Raw genomic sequence first — 20698 nt, 5'->3', positions numbered from 1 at the left:
AGACACATTTTCATTCTAGTTCCACACTACGTATTCTCCTAAAATAATGACTAGCGAATAAAAACACACTGCAGTAATTACAAACAACAACTTTATTCACAGTTCTGTAAAAATAGTAGTTATACTGTAAACAATTCACATGATAATTAGAATACACTTGCTGAAATTGTGCACTTTTCCTATCTTTTATATTCGAATCACCACTTCCAAATGATAAGTACAAGTGCAATAAGACACAAGTATCATAATTTTCTATCTCCTAACATTTGCACTGAATCAGGTTTGTTTTTGATGCTACACTATGCAACACAATTTACCTAACCATCTACTTTGATCACTGACATCCACTATCTGGGGTAATGCAGACTGTAAGGTGGTCATCTTCTATGGCCTCTACAATTCTGGGCATCTTTCGCATCATACTGCTACCAATTCCTGTGATTCCCATATTTTGCAGAACTCACTTGTCACTGCACTGCCCCACCATTACTTTGAAATGACCCTGCATATTAGAACAAGAGTTTAAAATCATAGAGTCAGAGTTTTACAGCACAAAAGGAGGCCCTTCAATCCATCATTCCCATGCTAGCCAAACATCCATTTAATCTAATCCCATTCCATTTTCCAGAACTTGGCCCATAGCCTTTTAAGCTGTGGTGTTTCAAGTGTTCATCTAAATCATTCTTAAATATCTTGAGGTTCACCACCTTTCCCACCCAGTTAGACAGTAAACTCCAAGTACCCACAATCATCTGAATGAAAAAAACACCTCTTCAAATCCCCTCTATACCTCCTACACCTTACCTTAAACCCATGCATCCTGATTACTGACCCACCTACTAAGAGGAAAAACATTCTAACCTGTCTATGCCCATCTCAGCTTCATACGCCTCAATCAGATTCTCCTCAGCCATCTCTGCTCTGGAAAATAGCCCCAGCCTACCTAGTCTGTCCTCATAACTGATTTGCTCCAGCCCAGGGTATATCCTGGTGAAACTCTTCGCCCTCTCAAGTACAATCACAGCCTTAATTTATTTACAATAAATAACTTGACCCTGGAGCTGGAGAGGGCTGGATGAGTTTAGCTTTGTTGATCATGAACAGGATCTACAGCATTTTGATAAATTTGTATTTTCCTAATTTTGGAAGTGTTTGACTCCTCAGAATATTAGATGGGGAAAAAAATGTTCTTTAATATTTCTGCTAATTTTACATTCCTTTCTATTTGAATTTAAATACAAATTACACTGAAGAAAATGTGGTAATTTGGGTAGACTTTTCTCAATTACTATGAAGAAACAACATGACAGCAGTATTTGTTACTACAGATTTGTCTTCCTAAAATGTAGGGCAGTGCATGCGGAAATTCTGAAAGATTTTCCTAATCCTTTGAAAAAAAGTCTGTATACTAACTCAAAAATAAAAGGAAGAATGAGAAAACTTGACCCTGTGTTGATTTATTTTTTCATACCAATAACGAACAGATATCAAGAAAAGATGAAGTTTCAATTTAAGTTGATTTGATATTTAATTGTTAAGAAATTACTCAGAACCCAAGTTGATCTAAAGTCCATCAGTGTAAACCTCCAAAGTGCCCTTTGGGAACATGAGCTTGATCAGGGATGCGAAGATATCTGACTTTCATATTCTCACTAGTCTGTTTTGCATTTCCATCACTTTTCCTGGAACAAACACAAACAGTATTTCTTTCTCTCTAAGCAATAATATAAACTGTAACATGCTGAGGCTCTTCAATGACAAGAAAGAGATGCCTCAGACAGAGAGCACCCATTAAGGCCCAAGTCAGTGAGATATTTTTGAAGTTTAGACAATGCTGTAATGTTAGGGTGACTTGTCAGTCAGATTGTACATGGTCAAGACTGTGCAAACAGCAATAAATTAAATGATCAGATAATCAACTTTACTGACAATGGCTGAGGAATGAATGTAGATTGGGTCAGCAGAGCCCCCACTGAGTCAGGTTGAAACCTGGCATCAATAAATGGTAAGGAAGATACAAATCAGCATACAGGAGAAGAATAAAAAACCTATATCCTCGGATGTACAAGCACAACAGAACTACGTAGTACAGTCTCAGGATGGGAAAGGCATATTTATGCCAGACATCTGAAGCTTTACTTACAGCTGGAACAGGTTCGAAGAACCAAGAGACTGGAATCATTTAAGGAACAGCAAGATGGCATAATAGCAAATAAGTACTCTGGAAAGATTACATCAATTTGGCTGTAGGCATTTCTTCATCAGAAACATTGCTGTGATTAAACTGGAAATAAATGATATTAGGAAGAGGAAGGGAATGTCTTAGTTAGCTAATTACTTACAAATGAACTCCAGATGAAAAAGTATAGCTACATGTGGCTACATGACTATTTGGCTATCATCTTTGTGCTCTATGTATTTTTCCGTAATTAAAAAATGAAATTCTTATTAATGAAAACTGATTTTGTTTTTTAGAGATTGAGAGTACGGAAAGTACCCAGTTGCTAAAAGTAAAACAACTAATTGCTCTCCTTTCATATAAAGATTTCAAGAAGGAGTTAGATATTGCACGTGGGGCTAAAAGGATCAAAGGATATGGGGAAAAACGGCTGTTGAGTTGGATGATCAGCCATGATTATAATGAATAGTGGAACAGGCTTGAAGGGCTCCTGCTTCTATTTTTCTGTGTGGGTTGCAATAATTATAACAGACAAGATTTGTTTTCTTTCTGATGTTTCATATTACTCTGTTCAATGGCTCAAGTCACAGCACTGTTCAATGTTAAAATCCTACCAAACCATGTTCTGCCTTTTATCAGGTCCTGACTGTATATTCCAAAGCTCAGTATCACATTCAAGAGGTAAAACCTAGTTAAAAATAACAGGATTTTTTTCCATCTTGTTTTGCAGAGAATATGCCTCCAACCATCATAGTTTGGCCTAGGAAACAATAGAAGAATGGGCAGCGAGTTTGACCATCGTCCCACGAAGCCATCAAAACTAGACTAATAAAGGAAAGCAGAGGGGGAAAACCAAGAGTATATTTCAAATGAAGGAACATTTGAACACTAAAAACCTATATTAGTTCAGTTATTTTAAAATCAGTTCCTGGTAGGTTTATTTGGTCTACAAATATCTCATTCAAGATTAATTATATTGTGGAACTAGATAATATCTGTATCAAACTTTCCTCCAATGATTTAGATGGTTAAGTGTACTGTGGAACAGTACTGGTAAGTCCCAGGTTTGATCTCCGAATTAGTTCATCTCAGCTGAAGCACCAAAATGGATTCTAAAGGTGATCTGAGTGGCATTGGGCTCAGAGGTGACAGGAGGGAAAGCGAACAGTATCTCTACTTTTAATTGCCATCCAGTAATTCCCGTGAACAGAAACAACATAAAATAATTTGCATTAATGTAGCATCTATAGCAGAATAAGACACTTGACTGTGGCCATGCGCGCATGTATTTGTGTGTGTGTGTGTGTGTGTTTAGAGGGGTTTGAATTTTGTTTTGAATTAGATCAGCATTATTTGCCCATCCTTGGTTGCCATTGAAATGGTGGTGGCGAGTTGCTCTGTTGAACTGCTGCATTCCATTTGGTGGAGGTAGACACACAACGTTATTAGAGAGGGAGTTTAATCAAACTCAGCCACCCTGACTTCGCATCCCCTCTTCTCTCCCTCTCCCCCAGTCATACAGACTGGCAACACTCACTCACAAAGAACACATATTTCAGTAAGGTAACAGAGGCACCTAAACTGGTATAAGCCAGCACATTCAGAAGAAGGAAGAAGAGAGCCACTTTAAGTTGTGTTTAAAAAAAGTGCACAATTGTCAATTCGTTTCGGACTGAAGTTCAGTTTGCTAGCATCCTAAAGTAGGCTTGTGCATTATCTCAGATTCATAACAAAAGACATGGCCAAAGATAGTTCTTCTGTAAGTTCTTCAGGAAGGATAGTCACAGTTGTAATGATACTACGAGTAAGACAGAGTATCCTAAAAGACAAAATCATGAAAGAAAGATTACATGAAAATTAACAAAAACATCTGAAGGTAACTATGAATAATTATTCTCATGTGAGGACCATTCCTTCTAAGTTGCATGGCTGCACAAGGGCACCACTGCTCCACTGCTGTGTACAGACCCGAGACTCGTGCTGTCAGAAAGAAATTGAGAGAACATTGCAGAGAATATGCCTCCAACCATCATAGTTTGGCTGTAACCTTCACCCTCCTCATTATTATATTTCCCTGCAATCTTAGTAGGTAAACAAATTTTGTGATATGGAGTTGAGCTAGAAAAGATCCCAGGTTCATGTTGTACCAGTAACAATTTGTCTCAGCACAGCCAAAGCATACTTTGTGTCTTAAACTGGCACTTGGCAAACATAATGATTGTGACACTGCTAAAAAGGTGAATAGGTAGTGAGTACCCACTGGCCAGGGTCAATAATGAATAACCACTTTTGACCAATTACTAGATGTCCACTTGCTACCCCAGCTTACCAATGTCACTTCGGCAAAAACCCAGGCCTCAAAACATATCTGAACTCTTCAACCTGAAATGGGTGGGCTAACACCAAATCATACTCACCACAAACTCAATTTTTATTTCAAATTGGAACTTACTAAGAACAGCTAATAGGTAAGATTGTTAGACATTATAAAGACTTTACCATAATACATTCTGAAATATATCTTGGCTAGGATGATCTTTTCCAACTTGTCTGAAACTACTTTGCCAGATCTGGCATGTTTCGGTTGATATATTTCATGGTTTTAATTTTCAGCTGGCTGCTAGTCATCCCTGTAGGGATTATCTCTTTGAAATAGATTCCATGTCAAATAAGAGTAAAAAGACTTAGGACAGCATGGTGGCTCATTGGTTAGCACTGCTGCCTTACAGCACCAGGGACTTGGGTTCAATCCCAGCCTGAGGTAACTGTTTGTGAGGAGTTTGCACATTCTCCCTGTGTCTGTGTGGGTTTCCGCTGAGTACTCTGGTTTCTTCCCACAGTCTACAGGTTGGGTGGAGTGGCCACAGTACATTGCCCATAGTGTCCAGGAATGTGCAGGCTAGGTGGATTAGGCATGGTAAGTGAAGGGGTTATTGGAATAGGGTGGGGTGCTCGCAGGGTTGGTACCAAATGGCCTCTTTCCACACTGAAGGATTCTATGACTTGGTATTGATTAGCACCATAGGATTCCCTTAAAAGTTTACTCCCACCCCGTTAAATACTATCCCATTGAACAAATCATTCCAAATCCAAATTAACCTACCTTTATTTTACCACGTGATGTGATTATCGCTGCTAATACCTAATTGCTGTTGAACTGAGTGGCCTGCTCGACCACGTCAGAGGACCATAACATCAATTCCAATGATGGCACCTTCCATAGGAGTGCCTCCTCTTTCCTCAACGAAAGATTTCCCTCACTCCCCCCCACTGTGATTGACAGGGTCCTCAGCCTTGTCTGACACATTTCCTGTACTTCTGCCCTCAACCGACCCTTCCAGAACAACAATTTCAACCTCACTAGTCTCTGCTTTCAAAAGGACCATCCTCTGCCATTTTTGCCACATTCAGCAGTATGCAAACAACATGCTTTCACCTCCCCTCCAATTTCAGCAGTCAACAGAAACTATCCCCTCTGTGGCACCACGCTCTTCCATCACTCCTGACAATTCCTCATCATCCCATGCAATTGCCCACGTGTGCATCACTATGGACAGGATGAATTTGAAGGGTGGGGTGGGAGAAGGATGAATATTGTACCTAGGGGGTATATTGAAATATGGAGGAAGAATAGTGATGGGTAAAAATGAAAGTGATTGGTGGAAAGTTCCTTTTGTAAATGAACGTTTGAACCCTACATCATGATACACTTTTTGTTGACAATATGATAAAGGTTTATAATATATCATCATTTGGGAATTTGACAAAATGATTTTAGCTTCTGTCTGTATAGCTTTCTTTACACAGAGGTCAGAAAATCATTTGGAATAATGAAATACATACATAATTTCTAAGAAAACATATGACTGAAGTATGTAGCACGCGACATCTGCTGCTAGTTGAACAAGAGTTTATAATGCTGTGTTTTATGCCATACTGAAAGAAAATGATCATGGATCACTAGTAGATTAGATTAGATTACATTACAGTGTGGAAACAGGCCCTTCGGCCCAACAAGTCCACACCGACCCGCCGAAGCGCAACCCACCCAAACCCCTACATTTACCCCTTACCTAACACTACGGGCAATTTAGCATGGCCAATTCGCCTTACCTGCACATCTTTGGACTGTGGGAGGAAACCGGAGCACCCGGAGGAAACCCACGCAGACACGGGGAGAACGTGCAAACTCCACACAGTCAGTCGCTTGAGGCGGGAATTTAACCCGGGTCTCCAGCGCTGTGAGGCAGCAGTGCTAACCACTGTGCCACCGTGCCGGGTTCAGTTCAGAAGAACAGTTTTTTTTCAGCACAAGGACAGTGTGTTAGTTTTGTAGAAGTCTCCAGATTGGAACAGGTAGTTCTCATAAGTCATCGTGCTGTCAGATCCGTAAAGGAACCCAGGCCACCAGAAGTTTTAGATTTACGGGGTGACACTTCACTGAACTCTCTGTACTGGTTACTTTTGGGGGGAAAAGATGAATCTGCTTATAATAAAATCTTTCTAAATTGTCTTATATAGAATTTTTTGTAAAATTTTGTTCTCTTTTAAAGATCATTGGCAGTCTCATGTACATTCAGTGACTAACCACCACAGTTGCCAATCTAGGAAAGTAAACTTAACAGACCCTTCGGTCCAAACAGTCCATGCCAAACATAATCCCAAACTAAACTAGTTCTATCTGCCTGCTCCTGGCCCATATCCCTCCAAACCTTTCCTATTCATGTACTGATCCAACTGTCTTTTAAAACGTTGTAATTGTACCCACATCCACGACTTCCTCAGGACGTTCATTCCACACACAAACCTCCTTTTGTTTAAAGAATTTGCCTCTCATGTCTTTTTTTAAAATCCCTCTCCACTCACCTTAAAAATGTGCCCCCTAGTCTTGAATTACCCCATTCTAGGGAAAATACATCTTCCATTAACCCTATCTATACCCCTCACGATTTTATAAACCTCTATAAGGCCACCTGTCAACCTCCTAAGATCCAGTGAAGAAAGTCCCAACCTATTGTCCAGTATTACCATCAATTGGAATAATGATACAAAGCAAGTGTGCTTTACTGCGTATTAACAATAATTAAATAAATGTTAACCTCATAATGTTTGTTAAAAATAATGAATATACAATTCTATGGTGAATAAAAAATTTGCATGTGCTTGTGAACACAGGAAATATTTTCATATACATTAATATCAAAAGGTAGATTTTGAAATGGTTTAATGCCTTTACTAATTGCTTTATTGTTATTCAACAGTTTGATGAAATCAAAGCTGGAGGTTTCCTGTTCTTCATTTATGTTACACCATTAACTGTACCCCAGCACAATGTCAACAAAAGAAGGGATGAGCAAGAATCAGAGGATATACTAGGGTAAAACAAGGATTTGGGCAGCACAGTGGCTCAGTGGTTAGCACTGCTGCCTCACAGCACCAGAGACTTGGGTTCAATCCCAGCCTGAGGTAACTGTTTGTGAGGAGTTTGCACATTCTCCCCATGTCTGCGTGGGTTTCCCCCGCATGCTCCAATTTCCTCCCAAAGTCCAAAGGTGGTTGGCTATGCTAAAACCGTCCAAAGTGTTCAAAGATGTGTAGGCTGGGTGGATTGTCCCTGGTAAATGTGGGGTTACGGGGATACATTAGGGGGCTACAACTTGGTCTGGGTGGGATGCTGTTTGGAGGGTTGGTGCAGATTGCAGGGCTGAGTAACTTCCTCCTATAGGGGTTCTATGATTTTGTGTGTGTAGTTATGAAACTAGTTTATATTTGTATGGTGAGGAATGTTTAATATTTATATAATTGTGTTGAATTCACAAAATGTTGATGTAAATTGCTCGTGCAAACATCTCTGATAATGATTTGTTTTAAAAATAAGTGAGAGTTTAAAGACCGTGAGGATTTAGTTTACTTAAACAGTTTCATGATTTCCACTGAATAGCATTCTAAAATGCATTATAAATAAACATTCTCTCACCTTCTGCTAAAACCTTCCATTTCTGTCACTCATACTCACCAGTTTACATAATGATACGGTAGCAGAGGCTCTTGCTCAGTCCCCTTGCCAACAGCCAGTCCAGATTTTAAAGCTTTAAAATTGGCTTCAATATCCTTTTTTAAGACGCCCAGACTAACAGACCCACTGAAATAATTCAGAACTTTCTGTAAGGAGAAAATAAAGATATTTTAACATAAAACAGATCTCATTCAATTGCCTGGTGGTGGAACATGCTATTGGCCATGCAGTATGATGCTGTGCAGAACAGAAGATCCTGAATTTTATTTCAGGTCCCTGCTTTTATGGTGTTATGAAAAGGTTTCGTGCACTACTGGTTTCCAAGGTCTAGCTTGCCAAATATGAAGTAATTTCAAACTAAATTTGTGGGATTCATGAAGGCTGTTTTCTAATGTTTAGTAAAGACCAGTAGATTTACACTGGGGTTGCCACTGATTGCACAAAACCAGGAATTAACTGGCATTGATAGATTTTTGTTGTGCAAAAGTATCAAGACATATAGAACAAAGGTAGATAAGTGGAGTTGGAGAGTTGATTAATACTGAATGGCTCAAGATGCTACATGGCCTGAGTGTTAAAAAGCTTAGGAGTTATGTTCCTCATTGGTTGGACAAAGCTAAGTGGCACTGTAACAATGTATTGTCGTAAACATCAGTTAGGCACAGACAGCACAGTTTCTTTTAAAAATAAATTTCTCTTAGTTGTGTCAAGGAGCCTTGGTAGTCAACAGGAAACAGAAAAAGGTGAGATAATCCAATTGAAAACAATGAGAGAAAAACAAATCACCACTCGATTTGCACAGATTGATCATAGCCCAGCTCCGCTGCATATTTGGTTGATAAATATTGAACACCCAGGACTATGCTTAATCCTTACAACATTACCTTAAGTTTTTGAAGGATTAAGCACACACACACACCCAATATATGGCTGCACTCGTCAGTCCTGGTAATTTTTACTTCACATGGGAAGGGAATTGAAAAGGAAATAGAACCTGTATGATAAAAGTGCATGCTGATAGGTCAGAGAGTGGACAAGGTATCACATTCACAATTTTTACAAATGCTCCTAGATTAACCACAAAGATACTCACATACAAGACTGAAAGCTGATGTGCTATATACTTGTGGCTTCCCAGGTGCTGCAAATCATCCTCCAATTGCTGACTTAAAACCAGGAGTTGATTTAGTTTCCCAATGTGGGAAAAATAGCCTGGATTGAAAGCACAGATAAAACAACTTTAGTCTTCTGCCATTTAACTAGTGCAAGACACTGTGGCTTTCTTCAGGGGAAAGACATCTATTAGAGAAGGAGGGAAGATCAAGCAGAGCAGGTGAAATCACAAAAAAACTTGTACCATTAAACAAAATATAATCAGCATCTAACAAAACATTTTTAGCAAAGAAAATTTAAAAACTTTGAAGAATTTAATCAAGAAATAAAGCCTAAGGATAATTAGAAATATCGCCAATTGTAAAAAGAAATGACAGTAAATGCATTACTGATTGACAAATGCAGTTAGAACAAATCCAAAAAGCAATTAATTCCTGTTAATTGATTGATAATAGTATCCAGAAAGTTACATTTTATAACAGAAGTACTAACACAAAATTATTCAGTCTATAGTGCCATACAATATAGGGTTAAATAGTATAAAATGAACAGCAAAAAACACAACACATCAGTTAGGAATTCACAGCTTCCCTGGATTGGGTGGCTGCTGTCTCCTCCTGAAAGGAACGTGCCCAAACCTAAACTAGGCCCGAGTATCCCCATGCTCAATTTTAAATCTTCCACTGTATAGGTTCCTGCCTCTGGTGCATGCTGAAAGGAACATGTCCAAATAGAAGGGAGCTGAAAAATGCGTTGCTGGAAAAGCGCAGCAGGTCAGGCAGCATCCATGGAGCAGGAGAATCGACGTTTCTTCATTCCTGAAGAAGGACTTATGCCCGAAATGTCGATTCTCCTGCTCCTTGGATGCTGCCTGACCTGCTGTGCTTTACCAGGAACACATTTTTCAGCTCTCATGTCCAAATAGAAAACATGCATGTATGGTTTTCACAAATGTGAATTAGTCTTTCACCGTTTAATTGAAAAGGATGCTCTAATCTGTTTTTTAGAAATTCATAAATAAAATAGTACACAAAGATACATCAATTTTGTGTGTCTTTATTCAGCAATACACTAAACATATTTTCATGCTCTTTAAGACCCTGCATGCTATATATTAATCTCTGGATGCAATGTGTGAAGCAGGTCCAGGACTTTACCACTGTTGTACAAAGCACTTTTACATTTTCTTAAAGGCTCAGCTATAGACAAGAAACTTCCATTTCCCACTCTTGTTTGTCTATTTCCCTGTCACCACACTAAATAAGACAGTTTGGAGTATGTAAAGTCATGATTCTAGAACTCACAAAAAGAATCCAGCTCCATACATCTAGGTATTAGTGAAGACTTATTGAAGATGCAGCAGAATCCAGTACCATTAACTGTCTGAATGCCAGTTCCTTTATGCTAAAGCAAGTTGTCAACAGCAAAAGCTGTTCTTCTCTATTGCCATTGGTACAGCTGAAAGTTTCACAATCAGCTGTTAAAATGAATTAAACAATAATCTAAGGTACTGTCTATTGCTCTTCTTTAGGTTGCTTTGTAAGATACAATACAAGTTTAAAAGTGTTAGCAAGTTTTGAGAAGATTAAAAGTATATTGTGTGAGCAGAGTGCAAATTCATATCTGGTTCCACGTTATAAAATTAATATAAACAATTACTTATTTTAAACAGGGAAAATATAGATGAAACTAAAACACGGCAAAGGTTTCTACAAAAAAATTAGAAAAATAAATTACAGTTATTAACTCACCCGAATGTAAAACCCTCACAGTTCTTCATATACTGAACAAAAAGCCACTTTTGACGTAAAAGTTACAGAAAACCACAGGGTTCACTTTCAACACTAAACAAAATCAAAATAAAATGTAAAATCTACAATTCAATAAAATGAAATAACCTTAAATGAAATTAACTAAATTAGTAATTAATTTTTAAAAACTAAGAAATTAAAACCAAAGAAAAATTAGTAAACTTTGCTGCAGAGCATATGTATAAAAAGCTTTATATTGTGCTTTCCAGCTCCAAACACCTAAATGATTCAGGATCCTTATTTCAAAGACAAGTACAATAGCATTACTGTCAGGCATGTTTCTCAACAGATCATTCGTCTCAGATATAACATTTTGAAATTGACAGCTTCAGAGCGGAAAGAATGAATATTTAAGTGTGATGAAATATGGACATATCCACATCAGCATTTTTAAGCTTGGAGAAAACATTTGGTATGTTATGTAAATATTCAAAGTGTAACCAAAAAAGCAGAGCAAATAACCACCCTGTATTTCTTTCTAACAGGCAAGAAGAACTCGTTTAGAGTTTTTCCACAAAGTTTTGACAAATCACGTACATACATATATCTGGATTACTATACCAATTTTAGAACTGTACTTTTTAAATTTATAATTAATCTAATTTCTTTCTACCAAAGTATATCCCTTATTTTGTTTAGGAATCATCTTCCAAAATCATGATGTCTCAGTGTTGTGTTTTAACTGCTAGGCCGTCCGTGCATCCTTTATTCACTATATAATTGATTTTAATCCAGTTATTGTAACAATACAGTTCTTCTGTAGAATTAAGGAAAAGAGACAGAACCAAAATTGTAAAGAGGAGTACATTGGTACAGATATAGCTTATCTACTGAACATACAGAAATGTATCAGGATGGAGGAAAGCATTCTCACCATCCATAGGAGGCTGTTCCAGCATGTCAACAGGTCTACCGTGTATTACAAATATTTCAACACGGGGAAACAATGTTGACAATCCTTGAGAATCCAGATAGTCCTGTAAAACAGAGTTAATACTGTATTATGAAAGATCATAGCAATAATACAGCAATAGCTTCCCTTTAGAAACTATGATATAGAATTCATCTATTAAATTCTTTCCAAAAAAACAGCATTTTTTTATACACAAATAGCATCTTCAGAAAAATATCTCTGAAATACTGCACAGACCTTCCCAGTAGCATCACCAGTGCACCAGACCCACAGCTTGAAGTGCTTTAATGCAAATGTATTACATTCAGCCAAACAGATGTCTAGACAGGAACAATATTGCATACCATTCTACAATTAAACAAAACATTTTAAAAAGGTAAAGCACATTACCTCCAGCTGTGGAACAGGGTCCGGCAGATGCTCCAAATATTGTTTAATTCTTTCAACATAACGTACACCTGAATGAGAATGAAAGAACAAGTTGAAAAGCAACACAGCATTCCAATATATCATTATTTTTAAAGAGCGAGGAGTAGGAACCCAACTCTTCAAAATTAAACGTTTTCCCTTTTGGGGCAGGAATGAAGTTCACCTTCCAACTGATCACTAAGGATTTTACAAGAGAAAGATTTGGATGTAAGCAATCTATTTCTCAAGGGATATGCAGCCACAGTAGGAAAATGTCCCAGATAAACAGCCTTGTGGGGAGACCACAGGATGGGCTGGAAAATTTTGCACTGGTGCAATGAGGTACCTGTCCGCAAATGAAACCGAGGCATATTTTTGCAGCTAATTTCAGAATGCATGACGCTGGATAGCACCCAGTTTAGGAGTTGTGAATGCTAAAAATAGCTATTTGAAATGGGGAGTCATGATTGAAAATAATTTTCATTCTTTTCAAAACTGCTTTCAGCTTCCAGCTCCACCAATCCTCAAGCAATAAATATCTCATGTTAGACACATATTTCTTAGTAATAAAAATTTTAATTGTTATGAAGGCAGCAACAAAGTATTAATACATCAAAAGACTATTGGGACCCACATTAGTTACTGACATTTCAGAGGGGTAAAATTCATCTCAAACGATCACTCAAAACAGGTTGTGGCAAAACAACTGCATCATACATCCCGTCTAAATAAATCAGTGGAAAAGATAGTGTGTAAAATAAGCTATTCTTTCCTGTTGCCCATCTTATACAACTGCCCAAGACATTTTTTTTTTTAAAAACCACACTTCCCCCCACCACCCCACATTACAGTAGTCAGGTTCCTGACAATACATAAATATGAAGTGGAGTATCATCTTTCATAAATTTGTTTTACAATTATAGCAAGTTTTTTTTTAAATCAAACATTTAAATATAAGGCCATTGCAGAACATTATTACATACTGGTTCTTTGAGACAGGAGCTCTACTTATTTAAAATCAAATACATTCCTAAACTAAATAAAATGTTTTGTACACAGCCACGTCAAGTTTTTTTTTGCATTGTCAAGTATTTTTATTTTCTATTATTCAGGAACATGGGATTGTTAACCAAAGGATTGTTTGACAGACTGCTGTTACTTTTGTCATCAAATGATAATCAAGTTAATAAAACCTTGCATAAAATGGTGTACTTTAAATAACAGTAAATGTGAAGTTGCCAAACTCCTAGAGGAGCAAGTGCTGTTCTCTCATTAGACAGAGACTAATGTGGTGGTTTAACTTGAGGGTCACCACACCTCAGATGAGGGGAGAGGTTGAAAACAAGTGTCCTTGATAAAAACCTGAGCTAGTGGGAATAGAACCCATGCTATTGGTATCACTGTGCATCACAAACCAACCAACAAGCCAGGTGAGCCAACCAATCACCCATACCCCTTTACAAAAAACAAAGGACGAAGCCCAGGAATAAGCATGCGCAGACACATTTTGCCCTTCCACATTAAAACTGTCTTCACTTACAGGAGCTGTATCTCTCTATTCCCTTCCTTTTCATGTATTCGTCCAAGTGCTTCTTGAATGCTGCTATTGTGTCTGCTTCCACGACTTCCTCTGGCAGCACATTCCAGGCATTTACCACCCTTTGTGTGGAAAAACTTGCCTTGCACACCTCTTTTAAACTCCCCCACCCCACCCCAACCCTGTCCATTCGCAAACGTCTTGAACCTGTGTTCCCAAGTAATTGATTCCTCCATCCTGGGAAAAAGTCTCATACTTTCCACTCTATCCATGCCATTTACAATCTTTATATTTATCAGGTCACCCCTAAACCTTCTGCGTTCCACTGCAAACAAACCAAGTCCATCCCAAGTGCCTGGCTTGCTGTGTTCTTCCAGCCGCCCTCTTGTCTCCTTCCTTTTCTTACTATCTTATCTACCTGCGCTGCCACCTTCAGTGATCTGTGGATTTGCATACCCTGGTCCCTCTGTATTTGAATACTCATAAGGATTCTGCCATTCACTGTATAATTTCCACCTGTACTTGAACTTACAAACCTAACAAAATCCGTTCTTCACTTGAAGCCTCACATATGGCTCCCTAGCAGCAAGCATCCAACCTGTTTTCTTTTCATTATTCCTCATAGAATATGGGCGTCACTGGCAAGGGTAGCATTTGTTGCCCATCCCCAACTGCCCCTGAAATGAGTGGTTTGCTAGGCCATTTCAGAGTACAGTGAAGAGTCAGCTACGTTGCTGCAGATCTGACGTCACACATGGCAGGTCAGACCAGTTTAGGGAGGCAAATCTTCTTTCCTAAAAGGAGTTTAGTGAACCAGCTGGGTTTCTACAAAGTTAATGATACCACTCACTTCCAGATTTTTATTGGAAGTAAAGCCTTTGATAAGGTTCCACATGGTAGGCTGTTGGAGAAAATGCAGAGGCATGGGATTGAGGGTGATTTAGCATTTGGATTAGAAACTGGTTTTCTGAAAGAAGGCAGCCAGTGGTGGTTGATGGAAAATGTTCAGCCTGGAGTCCAGTTACTAGTGGTGTGCCACAAGGATCTGTTTTGGGACTACTGCTGTTTGTCATTTTTATAAATGACTTAGATGCAGATGACACTAAATCAGTGGAGTAGTGGGCAGTTTGGAAGAATGTTACAGGTTGCAGGGGGACTTGGATAAACTGCAGAAATGGGCTAAGAAGTGGCAAATGGAGTTCAATGCAGCTGAATGTGAGGTGATTCACTTTGGGAAGAATAATAGGAAGGCAGAGTACTGGGTCAATAGAAAGATTCTTGGTAGTGTGGATGTGCAGAGGAGAAAATGCAGAGGCATGGGATTGAGGGTGATTTAGCATTTGGATTAGAAACTGGTTTTCTGAAAGAAGGCAGCCAGTGGTGGTTGATGGAAAATGTTCAGCCTGGAGTCCAGTTACTAGTGGTGTGCCACAAGGATCTGTTTTGGGACTACTGCTGTTTGTCATTTTTATAAATGACTTAGCTCCAGATGACACTAAAGTCGGTGGAGTAGTGGGCAGTTTGGAAGAATGTTACAGGTTGCAAGGGGACTTGGATAAACTGCAGAAATGGGCTAAGAAGTGGCAAATGGAGTTCAATGCAGCTGAATGTGAGGTGATTCACTTTGGGAAGAATAACAGGAAGGCAGAGTACTGGGTCAATAGAAAGATTCTTGCTAGTGTGGGTGTGCAGAGGGATCTTAGAGTCCATGTGCATAGATCCCTGAAAGTTGCCACCCAGGTTGATAGTGCTCTTAAGAAGGCATACAGTATGTTAGGTTTCACTGGTAGAGGGACTGGTAGAGACATACAAGATGATCATAGGATTAGGTAGGGTAGGCAGTGAAAGTCTTTTTCCTAGGATGATGATGTCAACTTGTACGAGGGGGCATTACTACAAATTGAGGGGTAATAGATTTAAGACAGATGTGAGAGGCAGGTTCTTTACTCAGAGAGTGGTAAGGGCATGGAATGACCTACCTGCCAACGCAGTTAACACAGCCACATTAGGGAGATTTAAACAATCCTTGGATAAGCACATGGATAATGATGGGATAGTGTAGGGGGATGAGCTGAGAATAGTTCATAGGTCGGCGCAACATTGATGGCCAAGGGTCCTGTTTTGCACTGTATTGTTCTATGTTCTACCTTAACCTCTCACTGACTACAAAACACCACCTAATCTTTCTTACCAGTTTTCTCTACTTGTAGCAGCCTGAGGGTGACTATCTTCTCGAACATCTACTCCAGAAAACTTCCGATGGGATAGATTAAAGACATCTCAATTTGGGAAGCAGTGATAACAGAGGGCGGCACGGCGGCATAGTGGTTAGCACTGCTGCCTCACAGTGCCAGAGACCTGGGTTCAATTCCCGCCTCAGGCGACTCTGTGTGGAATTTGCACATTCTCCCAGTGTCTGCGTGGGTTTCCTCCGGGTGCTCCGGTTTCCTCCCACAATCCAAAAATGTGCAGGTTAGGTGAATTGGCCATGCTAAATTGCCCGTAGTGTTAGGTGAAGGGGTAAATGTAGGAGAATGGGTCTGGCTGGGTTACGCTTCTGCGGGTTGGTGTGGACTTGTTGGGCCGAAGGGCCTGTTTCCACACTGTAAGTAATCTAAATAAACATTCACCACAGTACTTTTCATTTCTTAAAGATCAATCTAAACAATTAATGTACCTACCTCTTGTGTGAAAAGACTCTGATTCTACAGGACTTTTATCTTCTCTAAGCTGTTCCTGTAACTAAAAATAAATTTCTATTTGTCGAAAGAATAAAACAAATCTCTCTTAATATAAACTGGAAAAATGTATTACCCAATAACTCTGTACAATACCAGTGAACTAGAAGTTAAAAAGGTGAGATGAGGATAATAAGGTTTAAGGTGAGAGAGAAGTTCCATTCAAAGACACATACAATAGCACAGTGGCTCAGTGGTTAGCACTGCTGCCTCACAGCCGCCCCACAACCAGGGAACTGGTTCGATTCCAGTCTCAGGCAACTGTCTGTGTGGAGTTTGCACATTCTCCCTGTGCCTGCGTGGGGTTCCTCCGGGTGCTCCAGTTTCCTCCCACAATCCATGGACATGCTAAATTGCCCATAATGTTCAGGGATGTACAGGTTAGATGAATTAGTCAGGGGTAAATATAGGAAAATAGGGTCGAGGAATGCATCTGGGTGAGTTACTCTTCAGAAGGTTGCTGTAGCCTTGTTGGGCCGAAGGGCCTGTTTCCATACTGTAGGGATTCTATGAACTGAAGAGATTCAATGTCAGTACATTTCTGCCGGATATTTAAACAGGAAGGGAGGAAGGGAATGACTACCATATCTGATCATGCCTTGCTCAATATTTGCACAACACGCTTGTGGATAAAAAAGACGTGCTGCAAATGTGGTCCCAGTTAACAGTAAAGTCACTGTACACTGCGAACCAAACTTGGAACAATTAACCCTTATGTTGGACACAGGGATAATGTTTCACGTCACATTTCACAAAATTGTTCCTCCTAACAGGTCACACCACTTGTGAAATAAAAGTAATTTTGACTCATCTACCTCTGAATTTCAATAAAAATACCCTGTATACGGATATTACATTCAGATCTATCTTACAGGAAACATTTTCATCAGCCTTCAGTAAATCATTAAATAATTTTTTGCCTATATCAACAAATAATAAAAGGCACACAGATTGAATTGGAACTGGTTTCTATTGCTTTGTTCAATATTCTAAAAAAAACCACCTACAGAATCCCAAAGTCACCTCTTACAGAATCCCAACCGTCACACTGTAGTAAAACAAAACCGATTCTTTCTTAAAATGTTGAATCATGTCACAATTAAAAGAACCAAATTCAAATAAAAGAATAAAACAAATCTGTTTTATAGCTAATATAATTATGGACAGTCATTGATCCCCACATATAGCACATTTAACAGACAGATTACATACATGATGCACCTCAGCTCGGATGAGGAGATCAAGCTGAAAACAGAGAGACCAGATCTCTACAGCCACTTGCTCACTGCTTAGTTGAATAGGTTGAAGAGGTTTCTTAATGTTAACATCCACTAGACAAAAGAGACACAAATCACATGCTACATCAGAGTTATGTCAAGTTAACCTGTAAGACACACAAAAAGCAAACTTAACCACTGAATTTTAATATATACAATTTTAATCCTTCACTGAATCTTTTAATCCATATTGCAAATGATTCAGTAACCCAGTGCTAGTAATAAAAAAAATAAATAATAGCACTGGGTTACTGAATACACTATTTGTTTCTGAATTTACTCTAAGTTCAAATTGTAGACTTCCCACATTTTGGTCTGAAGGTGTGGGCTCAATCCTTATTGCAGGGACTTGAACACAAAATGCAGACTAAAACCTTGGTCACCACTGGGATAGCATAATGGAAATAAAGCCCAATTTTTAAAATAAGCACACAATATTCCCCGATTTATCTGATTTTCAGACCTAGGTTGATAGAATGCATGGGCCATGATTTTGCGCTGAACAAGTAATTAGACTCTAGCCATAAATAAACACTTATACATCATCGGCATATAACACTACTAATTAAAACTAATCACCTTATATACACATACAGACAGATATACAGACAGGAAAAAAAACATACACAGTGGTGAAATACTGGAAAGACAGTTCAATAGTTATTGCCAACAAGTTCTGCTGAGTTTATTCTTACAGATCTGAAAGTTTATTCCTCATTTTACTTTTCCAAATGCTTCCATTGATTTGCAAGAAGCACAGGTGACTGGCTTATTTGTAAAATTTCTGATTTACCATTTGACAATCACAACTTATAGCAATTTGTTGAAGGAAAGAATAACTGGTTTTCTCCAAGTTTAAAGTGAGTTTTGACGGCAGAGAACAGAGAACCAGTTTGGAACCGGTAAAAATTGAAGCTGTTCCTTTTAACTTCTTCCCAGGTCCAAGCTGTTCAGTTACCTCACAGCTGTTGGCAGGCAAAGGCTTCTGTCATCAATCAACCTCTCTTGCCACCCAATTACATCGGTACACAACTACTCTGTTCATATTCATCCACAACCATTCAGTTACTTGTTTACAGTTACTCATGATGTTTGCCATGCGTGTCAGATGACTTACTTTCAAACCATGCAGCCATCCTTTCAAAACACTGGCTTAATAACACCACGTCCTTAATCCAGTGTACAACTTTTAAAAGCACAAGTAAAAAGACACAGTCACAAAAACAGGAATTGCAGCATCAGTGATGAGAAATCAATAGCTAACGTTCATGTCCGGTGATCCTTCCACAGTCCTTGCACTTCAGTGAAGTACTGAGGCTGATGCTGCTCTATGAGAGATGTTGTCTTTCAAATAAAAAGCTAATCTAGACCCTGTCTTCTCACTCCACTCGACAAAGAAATTATGTTGAAGAAACACATGGTACTTTTTTCCCACCCAGTTAATTGTATGTTATTTATATTATTAAAGGTACAGACATGGTGGAGGGAAATGATTTATTAAATACCTTGAGCAAATTTGAAGAGTGACTTACTCTTTAAGGTGGTTCCTGATTTACTACATCATTTGGCTAAGGTTTAATACATTTATTTAGATTACTTACAGGCCCTTCAGCCCAACAAGTCCACACCGACCCACCGAAGCGCACCCACCAGACCCATTCCCCTACATTTACCCTTGCACCTAACACTACAGGCAATTTAGCATGGCCAATTCACCTAACCTGCACATTTTTGGACTGTGGGAGGAAACCGGAGCACCCGGAGGAAACCCACGCAGACACGGGAAGAACGTGCAAACTCCACGCGGACAGTTGCCTGAGAATTTAACCCGGGTCTCTGGCACTGAGAGGCAGCAGTGCTAACTACTGTGCCACCGTGCCACCCACATACTTTTTCAATAATATACTAGCACATCTATCTCTGTGTTTAGCTGTCCATTGGCTTTCCCAACTATTTAGGTTACATGCAGGCATAGATCGAAGGAAGTTAAGTGGGATACAATCAACTGCGGCATAATAATAAGATTTTTTTTTACCAGTGGAGTGGGATAGGGCATAGGTTAGCTTTTCACTTGAAAGACAGCACCCCTGAGAGAGCAGAATGAGAGAGCTGCTGTAACTGTAATGTTATAGGATTACTTTGCATTCACCGGGAACAGCAAGCAACACCTCTGACAGCATGGCACTCCCTCAGTACTGCACTAAAGAAAAGCCTGCTAGGGTGGAAGGTGAGGGACATTAGATGGACACGATTGATGGACCTGAAACAAAGGTAAGGGGAAGTTATTGGTTTAGGGGAAAAGGAAACCATGACAGAAGCACTGATTTAGTGGTTTTAGGGGATAAATCTCGGGTGAATTCCTTTCTGTTCTATGAAACACAGGCATCTTAAGAAGGAATTCATTCTTAATTGAGAAGGTAATGAAGAACTAAAGTGATGGACATCATCAGACCCACAGCATATGGGTCTCTCGCTCGCTCTCATAAACTTTGTGAATGCAGCACCACTATAATTCAACAATAATAATTATAGTTCAATATATTAGTCAATTTATTGACACGATTGGTTATTACTGAAAATGTGTTGCTGGAAAAGCGCAACAGGTCAGGCAGCATCCAAGGAGCAGGAGGATCGACGTTTCGGGCATGAGCCCTTCTTCAGGAATGAGGAAAGTGTGCCAAGCAGGCTAAGATAAAAGGTAGGGAG

The 20698-nt window shown here is 39.1% G+C and overlaps 1 protein-coding gene across 1 annotated transcript in view; it reads right to left on the bottom strand.

Moving 5' to 3' along the window:
* Positions 1-107: 107 nt before the first annotated feature.
* The window catches only part of si:ch211-218d20.15, a 22471-nt gene continuing 1880 nt past the window's right edge, over positions 108-20698 (bottom strand). Inside the window, exons 2-8 of the mRNA XM_043692328.1 lie at positions 17928-18046; positions 16659-16719; positions 12423-12490; positions 11994-12096; positions 9289-9407; positions 8196-8341; positions 108-3998 (exon numbers count right to left, since the gene is read on the bottom strand). Coding sequence (XP_043548263.1) covers positions 3893-3998; positions 8196-8341; positions 9289-9407; positions 11994-12096; positions 12423-12490; positions 16659-16719; positions 17928-18046 — 722 coding nt within the window. The 3' untranslated portion in view covers positions 108-3892. The remainder of the gene's footprint in view (positions 3999-8195; positions 8342-9288; positions 9408-11993; positions 12097-12422; positions 12491-16658; positions 16720-17927; positions 18047-20698) is intronic.

The sequence above is a fragment of the Chiloscyllium plagiosum genome, chromosome 6 (assembly GCF_004010195.1).
Source record: "Chiloscyllium plagiosum isolate BGI_BamShark_2017 chromosome 6, ASM401019v2, whole genome shotgun sequence".
Taxonomy (NCBI): Eukaryota; Metazoa; Chordata; class Chondrichthyes; order Orectolobiformes; family Hemiscylliidae; genus Chiloscyllium; species Chiloscyllium plagiosum.
This window is presented reverse-complemented; position numbering and strand designations above follow the sequence as displayed.